This window comes from Nerophis lumbriciformis, linkage group LG08 (assembly GCF_033978685.3).
Source record: "Nerophis lumbriciformis linkage group LG08, RoL_Nlum_v2.1, whole genome shotgun sequence".
Lineage (NCBI taxonomy): Eukaryota > Metazoa > Chordata > Actinopteri > Syngnathiformes > Syngnathidae > Nerophis > Nerophis lumbriciformis.
This window is the reverse complement of record NC_084555.2, coordinates 39,264,147-39,286,120: the sequence shown is the minus strand read 5'-3', so window position 1 is coordinate 39,286,120 and position 21,974 is coordinate 39,264,147. Positions and strand designations below refer to the sequence as shown.

The 21,974-nt window shown below is 41.5% G+C and overlaps 1 protein-coding gene across 2 annotated transcripts in view; it reads left to right on the top strand.

Annotated features, from left to right (window-relative positions):
* Positions 1–21,974, top strand: part of btbd7 (BTB (POZ) domain containing 7) — a 103,286-nt gene that overhangs the window by 76,005 nt on the left and 5,307 nt on the right. Inside the window, exons 4-10 of one of the 2 annotated variants that reach the window (XM_061968906.2) lie at positions 13,142–13,350; positions 13,781–13,856; positions 16,865–17,025; positions 17,110–17,253; positions 17,503–17,692; positions 18,016–18,194; positions 18,289–18,354. In XM_061968906.2, the coding sequence (XP_061824890.1) occupies positions 13,142–13,350; positions 13,781–13,856; positions 16,865–17,025; positions 17,110–17,253; positions 17,503–17,692; positions 18,016–18,194; positions 18,289–18,354 (1,025 nt within the window). Of the gene's footprint in view, positions 1–13,141; positions 13,351–13,780; positions 13,857–16,864; positions 17,026–17,109; positions 17,254–17,502; positions 17,693–18,015; positions 18,195–18,288; positions 18,694–21,974 lie in introns of both variants that reach the window. The other variant, XM_061968905.2, reaches the window with a different exon arrangement.

Sequence of the window (21,974 nt, the reverse complement as noted above, 5' to 3'; positions counted from 1 at the left end):
TATTCATGATCGAGAATAAACTTTCGCGAGCTCAGAGGCGAGAAAGCAGCTCACCAGCCGATGATGGCCACAAAAGCTACCGTGATCACGGCGCCGCTATAGTTTATCTGCATTACCATTTATAATAACAATATATAAATGGATTATTGTTGGCGCTTTTTGGGTGGTTATTTAGAGTGATTTATGGACGGAATATTGGAGGACCTCCCATTGGCTCCATTGTAAACACTCCATTTATTTACGAGTTAGAATGCTTTTTTTTTAAATTCATCCGTCGTCTCATAATGATTGTGAACGATAGGCAAAATCCACAAAAAGTACAATTCCCCTTCAACGTCAGCAATAAACTTTAAATAGAGCAAACGACTCAGTGTGCCTCTGTCGAGTCGCTGCATTACTTACCAGACGTTACTTGCACGGTATCACCTTGAAGCACATGGTGCAAGTGGCTGAGTCTTAATTTAGGACTGGAATGAGGCACCCATAGTTACCTTTTTTCAGCTCTGATAACTACCGTTTGCATCGGCACCGGTGCCATTATGGAACAGAGTCTCTACCCATCTCTACTAATTATTACATTTCTGTTTTCCTCATCATCCAAAATAGCACAGCTATTTAAGATGCATGCGACACACACATCTTTACCAACATTTTGACACTCATGCCAAGCAATAAACTTGCAGTAAAGGTTTTTTATTTGGTGAAAACACAAGACAATATGTACTGTATAGTGTTATCAATGTTGTCAATATAGAAGTTTGATGTATTGCAGCTGTTTAACTGTCAGTGAAGAAATGCTGATTTAGGTTTTTTACCTAACCAAAAGATGTCATAAAGACAAATATCAAGCCAGTCATTTTGCACAAAATCAAATGTGTTCTGGACCAGACTGGAGCCACCAAAGGTTTTAGTGGTCACCTGGACACTTCAAGAGGTAGCAGAGAGGTTTATTTCAGGAGAATACCCTCTCATCAGTCATTCTGTCACCACCATCCCGTGCTCAACGACAGTCCTCTGCTGCTTGTGTGAGAGCCATGAAGGTGTTTCTGCAGCAGCTAAGCTCCGTCATCGGTCTTTATTTATCCTCCAGATGTCGTTCCCTTTACAAGTGCCATTCCGCCCAGCTATCAACTAATATTAAAAGCCTTATTAATTTTTCAAGTGCCCTGCAGAGAGGGCCAGTGTGGTTTCGGTGCTTGCAAATGTGTGGTACCTCTCTTCGGTCTGCGCTCACTGACCGTCTAAGCCTTGCATTTGTGGTTGCAGCCTGCTTTGCTCAAAGTGGCATTGACGAGTTGCTGACACGTGATTTACATCCACAGGCTTGTTTGCAGGCAATTGGCAGCAGTCGGTGTTTGAAGTGACTTGGGAAATAGTCTGCTCCATTAACATGAAGCTCGGCTTTAATAACAGGCAAGACTTTGTCCAATAAAGTTAATACATTTGAGAACTGCTGATGCTCTGTTTGGGCTAACTGTAAAAAAGTGTTATTAGTGTATTTTCTATACTCTGGAGCGCATCGGTATATTAGCCGCACCCACTAAATTTTAGTGGAAAAAATTCATCCATCCATCCATTTTCTACCGCTAGTCCCTTAATATTTTCCATATATTAGCTGCACCGGACTATAAGCCGCAAATATACGTTTAGAAATAAGTTATTTACACAGAAAGATTTTGTAAATATGTATTTAAATACCATAATTGTTTCTAAACAGTGCCTTTAACACAGCAGTAAAACGACTGATAAAACAAAACAGAAGTCATCGTCATGAACCCAATTGCTGTGGACGCTATCTCTCCAATCAGCTAAACAGACTCAATAACTCCACGGTGACGTCTTGGTGAGTTAACTGCAGAATATGTGAAACTGAAACAATACAAAAAGAATGCCGTTGTAAATTAATAATACTAACACAGCACTTGTAAATGTGTTGGCCTATTAGCTATTGCTAATGACGCTAGTGTCATTACATTACAATAGCACGTACAAATATGCATGACAAAAACTCCTACACACATCACACATGGAACAGTTTAGTATGTATTAACAGTTTTAGTTATCCTGTAAATTGTACAAACGTTGCTTGGAGTGATGAAATTCATACGGGTCGAACGCTATGGACGGCTAGAAGGCTGATCAGGTGACCCTTCTGAAGAAGACTGCAGATGACAGTCGAAACATGTCAGGTAAAAATTCCATCTAATATACCGAAAATATTGTCTGATTACAAGAAAATGTAAAAAAGACAGAACGGCACTCTGTTAAAAAAATAAAAATTAAAAAGGCACTAGCGGTAAATGGAACTTGTCAAAAGATGGCGCCATAGCACTAACAATACCTTCTCATTGTATATTGTATATGCTTGTTTTGTTATGCTTTTTTTTAGCTTTTCATTAAGGCCATCAACAAAGGAAAATCCATAAATTAGCGGCACCATCTTATAAGCAGCAGGGTTCAAAGTGTAGGGAAGAAGTACCGGCTTATAGTGCGGAATTTACGGTAGATATCAGGGTTTCCCCTTAATGTATTTGATTGTGGCAGTGTGCCACGGCAACATCTTAGCCACCACACCTTTAAAAATGAGGGGGGTTTTTTTACATGAAAACAAAATAAAGTAATATGTATTGTAGTGTACAGAACAAAACACACAAAGTCCGATACTCTTTTTAGTTTTTATTGCCAATTTTATGCTAACAACTCCAATTCCAGACTCCATGCTTCACTCTTAGACACACAACACTTCCTCATTCTTCGCCGACACGGAGTGTTCACAGACCATTGGAAAAATTAACCTTATAACACATTAATACCAGCCGATAGCTACAGTATAAAATGGATGTATATAGTTTATTATTTGCGCACTATTGACCAGTGATGCAACTGAAATTTGGCCGAAAAAAGCTCTGCCGAAACCGAACGTTAGACTTAGACTTCCTTTTATGTTGTGGTGAAGTAAACAGTACGCACGGTATTGTATGGAGCAGAGGCAGGATTTCCGCAATGTGGACGTACTTTAATGTATTTGACATATACTCGCGTACAACGATCTTCAAAATTTAAGATCACAGTGGCGGCTTTTAAGGAGAGAAAGGCTCTCAGCAGCGAAAAAACGATTTGACGTCAGGATCTCTGCAGCTTGCTTTTCGTCGTGGACATGGAGCAACAGAAGTACAGTCTACAATAACACCAGAAATAGATTCTCGATTTGTTGCCAGACTTTTCTAATAAAAAGTGACTTAAAGGATTGGAGAAATCTCTAGGGAAATAAAAATCTCAACAAAATACATTGTAAAATAAGCAGCAACAATTGATATTATGTAACCAAAAATATATGTTAATATTATAATTAATAACAGATTGTTTTAAATGTATGGGGGTTTTTTTGCCTTTAACGTGATGTTATATTGACCACGCCCCCACCACCACAGGTATCTTGGCAATCTAGGGGAAGCCCTGGATATAATTTTGTTTATAAAATAAGTCAAAGGCAAAGCTCCATTTCTTTTTGTTTCGCTTTTCTCAACTGTTCTGGGTTTTCCCCTCTTCCTGTTTAGTAGCTTTTGCTAAAGTTTTGCCCCTGTAACTGGCTGATAAAACAAAGTCCGCTGAGTATTATGGCTTCTCTGTGTTTTGTACGATTGCAACATTCACATATGTGTTTTCACATCCACATTGATCATTGTGTGGTCCAAAAAACCCATTTGCTGCTTCCAAAAGCATTCTTGGGCTTCTCAAGTCAATGTTTCCATTTTTCTCAAGTGGTGGTGGAAACGTAACATCATCCCCTAACTCAAGATGAGAACTTGGATGGCTTTTAATCCAGTGCTTCTTGGTTATATCATCAAAGACATAGTAAAGAATGAGAGCGACAGAAGGTAAATAATTACTAACTAACTCAATTAAACTTAAAGGGGACCAATGAAGATTTTCATCTGTTCTGACTTATAAATGTCACTACAATCTTGGATACCCCTGTTAAACAATGGCAAAAGTGTCATTTATTTGGGCGTGACCTTGCACGCAGTTTTGGATACCACTGGATGCCGCGTTTTGCAGTATTTAATAAATAAAACAGTGGGTCATTTGTGGAGTCACAGATTGACGGACTTACTTATGTGGGCATCCTAGTATATACTGTCAGCCAGCCTCCTTCCCCTCTGCTTTTATTCCTTCTCATTTCATCACTGGTTTCTCTTGTTATATTCTTATTTTACTGTTATATTTTTATTCTCATTGTTGCTTTTTATTTTTATTCTATTGTAATGTTTTTCTATTTTGTTTCCATTTATACCTCCATTATTTACTTTTTACTTTTTAAATTCGATCTCAATTTTGTACACTGCTGCTGGAATTTTAATTTTCCTGAGGGAACTCTCCTGAAGGAATCAATAAAGTACCATCTATCTATCTCTCTATCTTCATGCCCTCCCGCCTGCTGTGATGTCAATAAAATACCAGGGTAACAGCGGAATCTTAAAAAGTCTTAAATTCAACAATTTGAATTTAAGGCCTTAAAACATGGCTGTCAAACTCTGGCCCGCTGTGTAATTTCACTTGGCCCTTGAGGCGATATCAAATTAACACTAGAGCTGGCCCGCCGATTATATACAGCGGCGGTGCCGCGGTAACACCACATTCACCGCTAATTCTCACACTTGCCAATCCTCCCGGGAGACTCCCAAATTTCAGTGCCCCTCCCGAAAATCGTCACGTCCGCTTTTCATCCAGTCCAACGAGTGCTGGCCCAGTCACATAATATGTGCGGCTTCTCCACGCACACCCAAGTGAATGCAACACATACATGATCAACAGCGATACAGGTTACACTAAGGGTGGCCGTATAAACAACTTTAACACTGTTAGAAATATACGCCACACTGTGAACCCACACCAAACAATAATGACAAACACATTTCGGGAGAACCTCCGCACCGTAACGCAACATAAACACAACAGAACAAATACCCAGAACCCTGTGCAGCACTAACTCTTCCGGGACGCTACAAAATACAGCCCCCGAAATTCAGCGCCTCTCCCGAAAACCTCCCGGGACAAATTTTCTCCCGAAAATCTCCCGAAATTCAGGCAGAGCTGGAGGCCACGCCCCCTCCAGCTCCATGCGGACCTGAGTCCGCTTTCCCACGATATAAACAGTGTGCCTGCCCAATCACATTATAACTGTAGAATGATCGAGGTCGAGTTCTTGGTTTCTTATGTGGGTTTATTGTTAGGCAGTTTCATTATAGTCCTCCCAGCGCGGTAACAACACACAACAGCAGCAGTCACGTTTTTTGTCTACCGTAAAGCAGTTCGTCTGCCGTAAACAGCAATGTTGTGACACTCTTAAACAGGACAATACTGCCATCTACAACATCAATACTATATATGGCTTTTAGAGAGTGCAGTGCACAACTGTGCACACAACAAGGAGACGAAGCAGAAGAACGAGGAATATACAGCCATGGCGACGCCGACGACGAGTAAGATGAAGAAATACGCTTTGTTGCACCTTTCCTGCCTGAGTCCGGCGATTAGTTGCAAATCTTGCTTTATTGATTGCTTGCACACAGCCAATCCAACACAAAACAAACTAGTCCCGCCCGCACTGAAGCTACCGCTCCCTCTCTTCTCTCGCCCACACACTCACTGACGTCACTCACCTCACACGCTCACCTATTAAAGGGCCACACACACACATACGCTACTCTCATAACAGCTTGTAAGTTCCAAGCCGCAGCTGCGATTGGACCTGGATAGCCTCCGGGAAGAAGTAGTGGACTACCAAGTGCTTGGCACTGAAGATCTTCCTCAGGAAGCAAAGATTGACCGGTTTTGGGCCATGCTAGGGAGAGATGGAAGATTCCAGTCTCTAATGCATTTGATGAAAGCACTTTTGTGCGTGCCACACAGCAATGCATCATCAGAGAGGGTGTTCAGCATGGTTAGAAAAATAGTGACAGAGAATAGAACACGGATGGACAATTCAACCCTTAACTCAACAATGAGTAGATGAGTGTTATGTGCGTGTATATGTGTAAATAAATGAACACTGAAATTCAAGTATTTCTTTTATTTATATATATATATATATATAATAAAATAAATATATATATATATATATATATATATATATATATATATATATATATATATATATATATATATATATATATATATAGCTAGAATTCACTGAAAGTCAAGTATTTCTTATATATATATATATATATATATATATATATATATATATATATATATATATGAAATACTTGACAAGAAAGTCAAGTATTTCTTATATATATATATATATATATATATATATATATATATGAAATACTTGACTTGGTGAATTCTAGCTGTAAATATACTCCTCCCCTCTTAACCACGCCCCTAACCACGCCCCCGCTCCAACCACGCCCCCGACCCACCCCCGACCACGCCCACCCCACCCCCCTCCCCCCACCTCCCGAAATCGGAGGTCTCAAGGTTGGCAAGTATGGTCTATAGGGAACACCTCCACCCAACACCAGTTAGCAGAAAGACTCAGAAAATGTGTTATAAAAGTGACTGTGGAGCAAAATCGACACCAAATGTACACCAAATCAGTATACAGTGTATTATTCAGACCACAAAGAAGTGTGTTGACTGTACATTATATTCATCATAGGTCCCCTTTTGATACACCTCCACACATTAATGGGTCAATGAATTGATTCAGGGAAAACTTGGTACCAGACAAAGTGTTTTAAATTTGAGAAATTCCACTGCATTCATCATTCTAACTGCTACCTTATATAGCCCTAAATCACGAGTGTTTCAAAGGGCTGCACAAGCCACAGCGACATCCTCGGCTCAGATCCCACATCAGGGCAAGAAACCCCCCCCCCCCCCCCCCCCCGGTGACCGGTGCAATGGACGTCGAGTGGATCTAGCATAATATTGTGAGAGTCCAGTCCATAGTGGATCTAACATAATAGTGTGAGAGTCCAGTCCGTAATGGGGCCAGCAGGAGATCATCTTGAGCGGAGACAGGTCAGCAGCGCAGAGACGTCCCCAACTGATGCACAGATGAGTGGTCTACCCTGGGTCCCGACTTTGGACAGCTAGCGATTCATCTGTGGCCCCCCTCTCCACAAAGGAGAGGGGGGCAGAGCAGAAAAGAAACGGCAGATCAACTGGTCTAAAAGGGGGGTCTATTTAAAGGCTAGAGTATACAAATGAGTTTTAAGATGGGACTTAAATGCTTCTACTGAGGTCACCGCTTTTCCACAAAAACATATATGTATTAAAAAAATGATTCCCTACCACCCTTGTAGTCTGACGCTGTAGTTTACAGGTGTCAAACTCAAGGTCCAGGGGGCACATGCGGCCCACTACATCATTTAATGTGGCCCGTGAAAGCCTTGAAACAGTATGCGTCAAAAATAACTTTATCTTTTCTTACTAAATGTATTATTTCCATTTTGATAAACAGAAATGCATGTATTTTAAACTTTAATATTATTTAATAATGCAACAAATATAATACTATCATCATACTTGCCAACCTTGAGACCTCTGAATTCGGGAGATTTGGGGGGGGGGGGGGTTGAGGTGTAGGGGGGGGGGGGGCGGGGTTGAGGTGGGGGGGGGGGGGGGTTTGGTGGTAGCGGGGGTGCATATTGTATCCCGGAAGAGTTAGGGCTGCAAGGGATTCTGGATATTTGTTCTGTTGTGTTTATGTTGTGTTACGGTGCGGATGTTCTCCCGAAATGTGTTTGTCATTCTTGTTTGGTGTGGGTTCACAGTGTGGCGCATATTTGTAACAGTGTTAAAGTTGTTTATACAGCCACCCTCAGTGTGACCTGTATGGCTGTTGATCAAGTATGTCTTGCAGTCACTTACGTGTGTCTGCAGAAGCCGCATACAACATGTGGCTGGGCCGGCACGCTGTTTGTATGGTGTAAAAGCGGCCGCTAAAGGCAGTGCCATCAATGGCACGCCCTTAATATTGTTGTCCGGGTGAAAATCGGGAGAATGGTTGCCCCGGGAGATTTTCGGGAGGGGCACTGAAATTCAGGAGTCTCCCGGAAAAATCGGGAGGCTTGGCAAGTATGACTATCATACATGTCAATGTTTTTTTTTTAATTAAAATAATAATAATAAATATCTGACCAATCTTTTACGTTAAGGAAGTAGTTTGACATGTACTTCGGTATCAAGGAGGTGTAGCGGATTTTATAGACTAGGCTCAGTGCAAGTTGTTTTACTCTGTCCTCCACCCTGAGCCAGCAAAGTGGGTAGGAGTGAGGTGGGATCTGGGGTGGAGGTCTAGAAGTAATCTGACTAGCTTGTTCTGGGATGTTTGAAGTCTAGATTTGAGGGTTTTGGAGGTGCTAGGGTACCAGGAAGTGCATGCGTAATCGAAAAAGGGTTGAACGAGAGTTCCCGCCAGAATCTTCATGATGCTTTTGTTGACCAGAGAGGAGATTCTATAGATAAATCTTGTTCGTTGGTTGACCTTTTTGATTACCTTGGTTGCCATTTTATCACAGGAAAGATTAGCCTCTAGAATGGAACCTAGGTAGGTGACCTCATCTTTCCTGGTGATAACAATGTCACCCACTTTTATAGTGAAGTCATTGACTTTCTTAACGTTGATGTGGGACCCAAACAGGATGGATTCTGTTTTACCCAAGTGTATGGATAGCTTGTTGTCAGCGAGTCAGGTGCAAGTTCTACAGACTTCAGCACTGAGGATTTTCTCCACCTGTGACTTGTCCCTGTCTGATACCAGCAGGGCCGAGTCATCCGCAAACAAGAACAATTCACAGTCGCATGCTGATGACAAGTCGTTTATGTATACTAGGAACAGTTAAGGCCCCAATATACTGCCTTGGGGGACTCCACAGCTCACTGAGAGGGGGGGGGACACGATGCCGTTCACCTCTACCACCTGTTCCCTCCCCTCCAAGTAAGATTGCATCCAGCTCGATGAGGTTTTGTCAAATCCGATTGCTCTGAGCTTATCCAACAGTATAGCGTGGTCAACGGTGTCAAAGGCCTTCTGAAGATCCAGCATGACCATGCCGCAGTATATGCCCGCGTCCACCTCATGTTTGATGTGGTCGGTCAGATAGAGAAGGCAAGGGTCAGTGGAGTGGTTAGTTCTGAAGCCGGATTGGAATTTGTGCATGAGTTTATTGGTGGCAAGGTAACCATCGACCTGTTCATAAACTATTTTTTCCATTACTTTCGAAATGGAACTGAGAATAGAAACAGGTCGGTAGTTGCCAGGTTCCAATTTGCTTCCTTTTTTAAAGAGGGGAGTTACTCTTGCTATCTTAAAATCTTTTGGTACTTGGCCTTGTGAAATTGAGAGGTTTATTATGTGCGTGATGATTGTCTAAAATGCCTTGCTAAGATGAAGAATTAAGATTTAGAGGGTGGAGTCCTACTGTTGGTTCATTCATTTATTGATTAGGAGGTCTTATACTGATTCTTTCATCCATTTTGTCCACACTAACTAATCCTCATATCTATTTGTTTTGCCATTTGTGGCCTTTATATGTGTTTGTATTCTGCTGTAAAATGACTTGTGAGAGTGTTTCCCATCCCCCTGTGGTTTCCCAATGTATTTTTAATCCACTACATGCGTGTATGCTTGCCTGGCACCTTTACTCAGGCACCCATGTTTATTTATCATGTTTAAGTGGACGCAAAAAAACACATCACGCTATAAAAGGCCTTTCTGTGGGTCGGTGAGTCAAACTACTTCCTGCTGTTCTAGTGTGTGCTCTGATTTAAGAAACACTGTGAGGAGGATGTGAATGTTAGTTGAAAGAGACCTTCCTGACATACTTGCCAACCCTCCCGAATTTTCCGGGAGACTCCCGAATTTCAGTGCCTCTCCCGAAAATCTCCCGGGACAACCATTCTGCCGAAAATCTCCCGATTTCCAGCCGGACAACTATATTGGGGGCGTGCCTTAAAGGCACTGCCTTTAGCGTCGTCTCTCACCTGAAAAGGAGACTATTATATATGTCTCCGTTATCCATAGGTTTATCTATAACCCATAAAGTAGGCAGGCACGGAGCTATTTCTCAGCGTGTGTTTATTCCAGCCGGCACGTTAATACACTGACACACACAACATCCGGATTCCCATCATGCATTGCTTCAAAACTACGGCAAGTTGTAATATCCAAAATTTCCAGCCGGACAAACAATATTGGGGGCGTGCCTTAAAGGCACTGCCTTTAGCGTCCTCTCACCTGAAAAGGAGACTATTATATATGTCTCCGTTATCCATAGGTTTATCTATAACCTATAACACGGTGGCCGAATGGATATAGTCACTCATGAACGGTCAGAGAAGCACAAGGCTGGCAGAACAAAAGCTACTCAAAGTGTTATTATTTTTTAAGTAAACAGCAAGTACAGTACAGTTAGTAGAACAACTGTGTTTTCATTACTGTTTACTGTACTATATATATATATATATATATATATATATATATATATATATATATATATATATGTATGTGTGGGGAAAAAAAATCACAAGACTACTTCATCTCTACAGGCCTGTTTCATGAGGGGGTTCCCTCAATCATCAAAAAAAAAAAAAAAAAAAAAATCTCCTGATGATTGAGGGAACCCCCTCATGAAACAGGCCTGTAGAGATGAAGTAGTCTTGTGATTTTTTTTCCCACACATACATATATTGCGCTCTACTACGGTATCGAGCACTATTTTTTGGATAACCTTATTAAGACATATATATATATATATATGTATTTATATACAAACCCCGTTTCCATATCCATCCATCTTCTTCCGCTTATCCGAGGTCGGGTCGCGGGGGCAGCAGCCTAAGCAGGGAAGCCCAGACTTCCCTCTCCCCAGCCACTTCGTCCAGCTCTTCCCGGGGGATCCCGAGGCGTTCCCAGGCCAGCCGGGAGACATAGTCTTCCCAACGTGTCCTGGGTCTTCCCCGTGGCCTCCTACCGGTCGGACGTGCCCTAAACACCTCCCTAGGGAGGCGATCGAGTGGCATCCTGACCAGATGCCTGAACCACCTCATCTGGCTCCTCTCGATGTGGAGGAGCAGCGGCTTTACTTTGAGCTCCTCCCGGATGACAGAGCTTCTCACCCTATCTCTAAGGGAGAGCCCTGCCACCCGGTGGAGGAAACTCATTTCAGCCGCTTGTACCCGTGATCCCGTTTCCATATGAGTTGGGAAATTGTGTTAGTTAGTTAAATATAAACAAAATACAATGATTTGCATATCATTTTCAACCCATATTCAGTTGAATATGCTACAAAGACAACATATTTAATGTTCAAACTGAAAAAAAAATTTTTTTTGCAAATAATCATGAACTTTAGAATTTGATGCCAGCAACACGTGACAAAGAAGTTGGGAAAGGTGGCAATAAATACTGATAAAGTTGAGGAATGCTCATCAAACACTTATTTGGAACATCCCACAGGTGAACAGGCAAATTGGGAACAGGTGGGTGCCATGATTGGGTATAAAAGTAGATTCCATGAAATGCTCAGTCATTCACAAACAAGGATGGGGCGAGGATCACCACTTTGTCAACAAATGCATGAGCAAATTGTTGAACAGTTTAAGAAAAACCTTTCTCAACCAGCTATTGCAAGGAATTTAGGGATTTCACCATCTACGGTCCGTAATATCATCAAAGGGTTCAGACAATCTAGAGAAATCACTGCACGTAAGCAGCTAAGCCCGTGACCTTCGATCCCTCAGGCTGTACTGCATCAACAAGCGACATCAGTGTGTAAAGGATATCACCACATGGGCTCAGGAACACTTCAGAAACCCACTGTCAATAACTACAGTTGGTCGCTACATCTGTAAGTGCAAGTTAAAACTCTCCTATGCAAGGCGAAAACCGTTTATCAACAACACTCAGAAATGCCGTCGGCTTCGCTGGTCCTGAGCTCATCTAAGATGGACTGATACAAAGTGGAAAAGTGTTCTGTGGTCTGACGAGTCCACATTTCAAATTGTTTTTGGAAACTGTGGACGTCGTGTTCTCCGAACCAAAGAGGAAAAGAACCATCTGGATTGTTATCGGCGCAAAGTTGAAAAGCCAGCATCTGTGATGGTATGGGGGTGTATTAGTGCCCAAGACATGGGTAACTTACACATCTGTGAAGGCACCATTATTGCTGAAAGGTACATACAGGTTTTGGAGCAACATATGTTGCCATCCAAACAACGTTACCATGGACGCCCCTGCTTATTTCAGCAAGACAATGCCAAGCCACGTGTTACATCAACGTGGCTTCATAGTAAAAGAGTGCAAGTACTAGACTGGCCTGCCTGTAGTCCAGACCTGTCTCCCATTGAAAATGTGTGGCGTATTATGAAGCCTAAAATACCACAATGGAGACCCCCGGACTGTTGAACAACTTAAGATGTACATCAAGCAAGAATGGGAAATAATTCCACCTGAGAAGCTTAAAAAATGTGTCTCCTCAGTTCCCAAACGTTTACTGAGTGTTGTTAAAAGAATAGGCCATGTAACACAGTGGTGAACATGCCCTTTCCCAACTACTTTGGCACGTGTTGCAGCCATGAAATTCTAAGTTAATTATTATTTGCAAAAAAAAAAAAAAAGTTTATGAGTTTGAACATCAAATATCTTGTCTTTGTAGTGCATTCAGTTGAATATGGGTTGAAAAGGATTTGCAAATCATTGTATTCCGTTTATATTTACATCTAACATAATTTCCCAACTCATATGGAAACGGGGTTTGTATATATATATATACAGTATATATATATATATATATATATATATATATATATATATATATATATATATATATATATATATATATATAATATAAGAAATACTTTAATTTCAGTGAATTCCAGCTATAAATATACTCCTCCCCCTTAACCCCGGCCCCACCCACCCCGACCCGCCCATCCCCCACCCCCCAATCTCCCGAATTCGGAGGTCTCAAGGTTGGCAAGTATGCCTTCCTGGCTGTGTCTGGATGTAAGGGGAATAATACACATGTGTACGCATTCAAATGTTTACCACCGGAAACGTTTAAGTCAAATCACCGGTGAAAAATTATATGATGCTTATCTCACTGCTGCTCTTGTCTCCCCAAAGGCTGCGAGGACATTATTGTGGAAAGCCTGTCTCTCGACTCGCTCGTGCCCATCCTCAAGTGGAGCTCCCAACCTTATGGCTCCAAGTGGGTGCACCGGCAGGCCATGCACTTCCTCTGCGAGGAGTTCAGTCAGGTTGTCAGCTCAGATGTTCTCTATGAGCTCGGCAAGGAGCACCTTCTCAACGCAATCCAGTCTGACTATCTTCAGGTGAGCAACCCCTGGTGTTTTAATCTGCGTGTCTTTTTTTACCATGGCCCCAAACAGCATCTGAGGCGTTTAAACAGCCTCTTGATTCGTAACACAGTTGTTAGTGCAGTATTCCCAAAGGAAGGTATTGGGAAAACCCAGAAGCTGAGTTATCATCTGTGCTGCCAAACTACTTAGGCCTCTGGCCAGACTCTTGAGGTGACGATATATTGTAATCCAACTATGCAAACAAGCCATCAAGCTTTGAACCTTTGCTGAAACACAGTCCCAACATGTTGCATTGTCACCTTATCCTCATTTAACAGCTTGTGTTTTCCCAGAGTATATCTGACCTTCTCCTCCTGATAATTATGTTGTGTCTTCCTGCACTGCTCCTCCTCTTCCTCTACCCCCGTCCCCCGTCCCCCCTTTTCTCTTGTCACATTTGCAGGCCAGCGAGCAGGACATTCTCAAGTATGTTGTTAAGTGGGGCGAGCAGCAGCTTATTAAGAGGATGGCAGACAGGGGTAAGATAATACAGTCAATAATTAATCTCCAACAGAGGTGGCTAGTAATGCGCTACATTTACTCTTACATTTACTTCAGCAACTTTATTAGATAAAGTAGTTTTAATGGAACATACTTCTTACTTTTACTTGAGTATTTTTGTGAAGAAGAATGGTTACTTTTACTCTGTTACTCCGATCGCTACATTTATTTATATCATCATTACATTCACCTATAATCTATTCATTACTACTCGCAAAGACGAATTGTTGGCTCGTCAGAGGGTTTTCACATGACTGTTTCGCCAATCCAACGTAAGCACTACTGAAGTTTGACATGATTTCACCAATCAAATGGAGGCTGGATGTCACATGACCGCTTTACACGCTGTAAAAATTGGGATGATGTGTGACTTGCAGTCAAATAAGACATCCCTCCATCCATCCATTTTCTACCGCTTGTCCCTTTCGGGGTAACGGGGGGGTGCTAGAGCCTATCTCAGCTGCATTTGGGCAAGTCGCCACCTCATCGCAGGGCCAACACAGATAGACAGACAACATTCACACTTACATCCACACACTAGGGCCAATTTAGTGTTGCCAATCAACCTATCCCCAGGTGCATGTCTTTGGAAGTGGGAGGAAGACAAAGTACCCGGAGGGAACCCACGCAGTCACGGGGAAAACATGCAAACTCCACACAGAAAGACCCAGAGCCTGGGGATCAAACCCATGACCTTTGTATTGTGAGGCACATACACTAACCCCTGCTACACCGTGCTGCCCTCAAATAACACAAGGCGCTTCAATGTTTACTTACAAACTAGGAAAAAGAACAGCTGTATCCGTAGAAATGTTCACATTTCAGATAAGAAGTCGTCTTCCAATTGGAGAAAACATGTTGCAATAAGTTGTAGACATTTCTATTTATGAGTTGCGCATAGGGATGTAACAGTTGGGGATGGGTATCATGGCCAATTTCCCAAATGACCACTGCATTAAGGTATTGTTTCTTCAAGTGCAAAATAATAGTAAGTATGTAAGCTATTTTTCTGGGAGTCTTATTTTGTTATCGCAGTCAGACAGGATGTAACGGACAGCAATTTTATTGTGAAGGTCGCAACTGTGCACTTGTTTCTCTGCCACACTTGACACTGCTCTGTGTGGGTGGGAGATGAATTTGTAAACTAAAGTACCTGACATTTTTTCTTTTATTCTTCCTTTCTTCAGTGATGTTCTTACTAGACTCTCAGTTTCACAGCCTTTGCTCACTACTTTGTTGATGCACCTTTGGCAGCAAGTATTTTTGAATACGATGCCACAAACTTGGCACACCTATCTTTGGGCAGTTCCGCCCATTCCTGTTAGCAGAACCTCTCAAGCTCCATCAGGTTGTATTGGAAGCGTTGGTTTTCACCCAGGATGTCTCTGTACATTGCTGCTTTCATCTTAGTCTAGTCAGGGAGGTGACCAAGAACCTTATGGTCACTCTGTCAGAGCTACAGCATTCCTCTGTGGAGAGGATAACCTTCCAGAAGGACAACCATCTCTGCAGCAATCCACCAATCAGGCCTTTATGGTATAGTGGCCAGACAGAAGCCATTTCTTAGTAAAAACGCATGTGAAAGACTCTCAGACCATGAGAAAAATGTTCTGGTCTGATGAGACTAAGACTGAACTCTTTGGCATGAATCCCAAGCGTCATGTTTGGAGGACACCGCTCATCACCAGGCCAATACCATCCCTACAGTGAAGCATGGTGGTGGCAACATCATGCTGTGGGGACTTTTTTCAACGGCAGGAACTGGGAGACAAGATAGAGGGAAAGGTGAATGCAGCAATGTACAGAGACATCCTGGATGAAAACCAACACTACCAATTAAAGCTGATTGAGCTTTAGCGGCGCTTCAAGAGGAATGGGTGGAACTGCCCAAAGATAGGTGTGCCAAGATTATGGCATTGTATTCAAAAATACTTGAGGCTGTAATTGCTGCCAAAGAAGCATTATAAAAGTATTGAGCAAAGGCTGTGAATACTTGCACATGTAATTTTTTGTTTTGTTTATATTTTTAATAAATTTGGAGAATTTAAAGAAATTTGTCATGACGGGATATTGTCTGTAGAATTTTGAGGACAAAAATGAATGTATTTCATTTTGGAATAAGGCTGTAATATAACAAAATGTGGAAAAGTGAAGCTTTGTGAATACTTTCCAGATGCACTGCATATACTCAGTGTATATGCACCTACACACCTACTCAGTGGCCTAGTGGTTAGAGTGTCCGCCCTGAGATCGTTAGGTTGTGAGTTCAAACCCCGGCCGAGTCATACCAAAGACTATAAAAATGGGACCCATTACCTCCCTGCTTGGCACTCAGCATCAAGGGTTGGAATTGGGAGTTAAATCACCAAAAATGATTCCCGGGCGCGGCAACGCTGCTGCCCACTGCTCCCCTCACCTCCCAGGGGGTGAACAAGGGGATGGCTCAAATGCAGAGGACGAATTTCACAAGGACAATCATTGGTACTTTAACTTTTAATTTTAACTTAATATAAAACGTTGATGGAGGGTTTTTTATAGGGCTTTATAGGCAGAATGCAGCGAATCCCATTACCTCAATTGTAAGCAGACTTGCTCACATTTATTTACAAGTTAGAATGCAAAAAACTAAGCAAAACATAAGTGTGCTTGTTTCACATAGGGATTGTGAATGATAGGCAAAATTCCTCCAAAAAGTGCAGTTCCCCTTTAAGTATCACTTTAACTCACAATTGAGCAAGCGTGTGACTAATTATGATTAAAGACCCAACTTTATATGGAAAAACCAACGGTGATGAAGCTATAACCAATCAAAGAAAATAAATGGTAGTAGGACAATATACTAAGGCTTCTTCAAGTGTTATTATGAATCTCATTGTCATTTTTGAAAGTTTGACTAAACAGCAGTTGCCTGTGTATTAACCTGTATTGTGTTAAATGATGTAAGAATGTAAGATTATAATGCTTTCATGTTCACATTGTGCTGCAGAGCCCAATCTGCTGAGCGGCACAGCCCACAGCGTTAACAAGCGAGGAGTAAAGAGGAGAGACCTGGATCCGGAAGAGCTGAAAGAGATCTTGTCTCCGCTCCTGCCCTTCATTCGAACTGAACACATTTTACCCCCACACAGCGACGTCCTGTCTGACGCAGTAAGCACTCATTTCTCACCTTTTCTTATGGAAGGTGTTCCTTCCATTTTGAGCATTGACCCCATACCCTGTTGTCGTCCATAGCTCAAAAGAGGTTTGATAAGCACCCCTCCATCTGACATGCTACCCACGGCGGAGGGTGGGAAAGCCAATGCCTGGTTGAGGCAGAAGAATGCCGGCATTTATGTACGACCTCGCCTCTTCTCTCCTTATGTGGAGGAGGCAAAGGTAAGACACCTAGTAGTCCAAATTCAAAGTAACTCTCTTTCACTTTCGCCGACAAACATTCATGACGCTCTGCTCGCTCAGCACAAACAAACACTGCTTCAAACAATTTGATGTCAATTTCTTCTAATGAGCCTTGGGTATTTCCAACAATGTCTGTTTGTGAACTTCATAGTCATTGTTACATTGTCAATTAAGTGTGAAACATTAACGAGTTTCCATCCAATTCGTAATCTCTTTCCTTGTCCTCAGTCGGTGCTGGATGAAATGATGGTGGAGCAGACCGATCTGGTGCGCCTGCGACTCGTGCGCATGTCTAACGTCCCCGACACACTCTACATGGTCAACAACACCGTGCCGCAATGCTGTCACTTGGTTAACCACCAGCAAATGTCAGTTACCTCAGCCGCCGCCCCGTCAGTTGTGGCCAATGAAATCCCAGGTTTGTTAGGGAAGTTTTGGCTGAAACGAAACAATAAACATTGACTTTAAAGTCAAATGATGTTGCCTTCTGCACAAATGCACACAGCCCTCAAGTATGATTTTATTTAATCAGTTGAATGTTAAATACTGTCTGTCTGTCTGTCTGTCTGTGTGTGTGTGTGTGTGTGTGTGTGTGTGTGTGTGTGTGTGTGTGTGTGTGTGTGTGTGTGTGTGTGTGTGTGTGTGTGTGTGTGTGTGTGTGTGTGTGTGTGTGTGTGTGTGTGTGTGTGTGTGTGTGTGTGTGTGTGCGCGTGTGTGTGTGTGTGTGTGTGTGTCTTCCAGTGCCACAGCTCTCAGTGGTGAAGGAGATGATCCGCAGGCTTCAGGAACTTAGACACACGGACCAGGTGCAGAGAGCGTACGCCCTCAACTGCGGCGAGGGCGCCACCGTCAGCTACGAGCTGCAGTTGCGAGTGCTGCGGGAGTTTGGTCTGGCAGATGGTGCCACCGAACTACTCCAGGTCAGTGGGAAAGCAGGACTGAGTTAGTACACGAGTCGAGGTGTATATGTCAAAACAAATACAAGTTTTTCCATTTTGTCGCTCATCTTTTCAGAACCCCTACAAGTTCTTTCCCGATGAACGATTTGGAGACGAGAGTCCAATTCTGGCTCTGCGCCAGGTGGGTCGATGCCGCGTAAACAGCAGCCCAGCCATGGATAGCATGTTCACAGAGCTGGAAGGAGTAGCGAGTTTCCATCCTCCTCTGCCTCCTCCACCTCCCCCGTACCACCCTCCTGCTACACCCAGCCACGCTCAGCTCAAAGGCGCTTGGCGACCCCGCATTCCCATGCCCACCCCCACCCGTTCCTTTTCCTACCCTTGCAACCGCACCCTGAGCCAGCGCCATGCAGCGTCCAAGCATGGCGGCTCGGACTACTCCTCCGTGCCCAGACCCCAGCCCCCAGACTGCACCAAACCGCAAGCTATGGGCCGGGCTTTACTTTCAGAACAGCAAGCGGTGAGTGTGTCTGTTCAGTCTTTGTGTCCTGCATTGTCATGCAAAGGTTTCCGACCTTTTAAACCACTTAGACGGCTGAAGTCATTTAATGAAGTCAATCTTTATACCCATCTCTGTGTAGATGTTTGAAAACAAAAGTTGATGAACATTTATCAATCATAGGCCTTGAATATTTTGTTTTGTAATACACACAAAAAGCATTTTTCTAATCTTTGGCTAGTATCGACTTTGGGACAGTGTGTGCCTAACTTTGCCCCGAAGGTGTCCACAAAGTAAAACCACTTGATATTTAGGTAATTTTAAAAAAAATTTAGTGTTGGAACTGGCTGTATTCAACCTTTTAAAGCAGTGGTTCTTCAAAGGGACCTGATGATGATTTTAAATGGGAACTGCACTTTTTTTGGAATTTTGACTATTATTTAGTCTTTATGTGAGATGAGTACACATATGCATTTATTTTTTTCCAATGCATTTTAATATGTAATGTTCACAAGTACGAGGGTTCGCCCTATTCTACCTATAAAGCGCTATGAAAAACCTCTAAAAACGTCCAACAATGTTTTATGTCCACTCTGTAAGTAAATAGGTAATGTAGTAACAGGCATATTCATAATAACATGTAAAATGTATGTATTTTGGTCATTTTTAGCATAGGGCAGCGCATTAATTTCACAGACCTATCACAATCCTTCAACAACAACAACTACTACTATTACTACTACTACTACTACTACTAATCATGGCAGATTTTATGAGCGCCAACAATGACTACTTTGGGACAAATGATGATCCAAAACCTTATATTTTTGAGCCAGAATATAAGGAGGATGAGCTACAAATTTTAGAAGTGCAGTGATAAGCAGATGCAACAAGTAGCAGTATTGCTAAGTGCTAAGCATGAAATTCAAACTACGAACATAATAAAGCAATCAATTACTGTACAATGTCTGCTCTTACTGGAATGCCGACTTATGGGATGTTTATATATTCTCATTTAAAGGAAGAATTGATCACAATCCTCACGCAGGTAAAAAAAAATAGATGGGCGCAAACGAGCGTGTCTCGTGTCTTTCTTGCGATCTCTGGGTCTAACTTGAATGTCACAGTTGACCACCTTAGTTTATGGTCACATACTTCTACTATACAAGTGAGAGGGATGATTTATAATCTAGAATTCACTTTCACCAACTTAGAGGCGATGCAGCAGCTCACCAGCTCAGTATGTCAATAGCTGCATACGCTAGTTACCTCTCTGTGATCAAGGTGCCGCTAAAAGTACTTCCTCTGTGTTAGCGCTTATAAGTATAATATCACTAATACTTCTGTAGCCAAAAACTGCACATAATTTGCAGATTGTAGGACATGTAAATGGAGTATTTTGGATGTTATTTATGGCGCAATAGATGACTCCTATTAGCTGTATTGTTAGCCACCTCGTACTTGCCATATATTACAATTTAGTATGCATAAAAAAAGAAAAACATATGTGTTCTTGTCTTACATAGGGATTGTGAATTATGGGCAAAAATTCAAAAAAGTGCAGTTCCCCGTTGATCTGCATTTAAAACATTTATCTAGGTAATATGTATTGGATATACTTTAGTGTAAATTTTGTTATAACTAGTTTTTTGAGCCTGTCTACAAGATGTTCTATTCTGGAGGCGTTCCCAGATTGCAAATAAAACCACACCCCACCATCACCAAAAGTATCATCATTTATCTTTTGAAATGTAAACTGTTTAAAAGAGGAACTGCACTTTTTTGGGAATTTTGCCTTTCGTTCACAATCCTTAAGACAGACACGAAGACAAAATTTTTTTTTTTTTGCATTCTAATTTGTAATAAACGTCTCCTCACAGGTGGCAATTCAGCTAATGGGGTCAATCTATTTATTTTTAAATCAATTTAAAAATGCATTCAAAAACCAACCCCCAACAATACTTCATTTATGTTACGTAACCTGTACAATAACCTAGCTGTAGTGACATTGTTATTGTAAGAGAGAACACTGAGGAACTATTTTTCTAGAGTAGTAGTAACTTGCGACAGCATGCTTTGGTATTAGCCATAAGCTAGCTACGGCAAGAGGTAAGGTAGCTACTATGTCATTGTACATATTACATAGTGTTATGAACATGTTTGGGTTCCTCCAACCTCCAAAGACATGCACCTGGGGATAGGTTGATTAGCAACACTAAATTGGCCCTAGTGTGTGAATGTGAGTGTGAATGTTGTCTGTCTATCTGTGTTGGCCCTGTGATGAGGTGGCGACTTGTCCAGGTTGTACCCCGTCTTCTGCCCAAGTGCAGCTGGGATATGCTCCAGCACACCCCGCGACCCCGAGAGGGACAAGCGGTAGAAAATGGATGGACGTTATTACATTTATATATATATATATATATATATATATATATATATATATATATATATATATATATATATATATATATATATATATATATATATATATATATACATACATATGTATATATATATACATATGTATATATGTATATATACAGTAGACTTGCAGTGTGTTTATCGTCTTCAGAATTCTTTAAAAAAAAAACAACAAAAAAAACGTGTTCTTGTTCTCATAATGATTATGAAAGATAGGGATGGACGTTATTACATTTTATATATATATACCGTATATGTATATATATATATATGTATATATATATATATATATATATACATATGTATATATGTATATATACAGTAGACTTGCAGTGTGTTTATCGTCTTCAGAATTCTTTAAAAAAAAAAAATTAAAAAAAAAAAGGTGTTCTTGTTCTCATAATGATTATGAAAGATAGGGGAAATTAAATTTTAAAAAAGTGCAGTTTCACTTTAAATATTTATTTTGAAGTTGTCACCGCTATTTTTTTTTCCAGACACAGTCAAAAATAAAGTTCATAAACATTGTATAGATTCACTTAGTCACAAAATTAGGTACACCTACATACTCGCCAATCGATTCAGACTGTATGTCACTGCATGTTCCACGTCAGTATTATTATGCATATGCCAAGATTAGATTAAAAGAATACTTTAGCTTACGTTTGTGTGTACCCTCATATCCTGAAGCAGAAGGGGAAGAGCCCCTTCCCCTTTGGCTGAGAGATTTACATAATGGGCCTTTTTCCACCAAAAGTTCAGGAGCTTTATGTTCCTGGAACTGCAAGGTCCTGTAGAAGTGTGTGGTTTGTGTTTCCAACACATTTCACAGTTCATGGTAGTTTATACTAGGGCTGGACAACTAATCGAATTTGATTTGG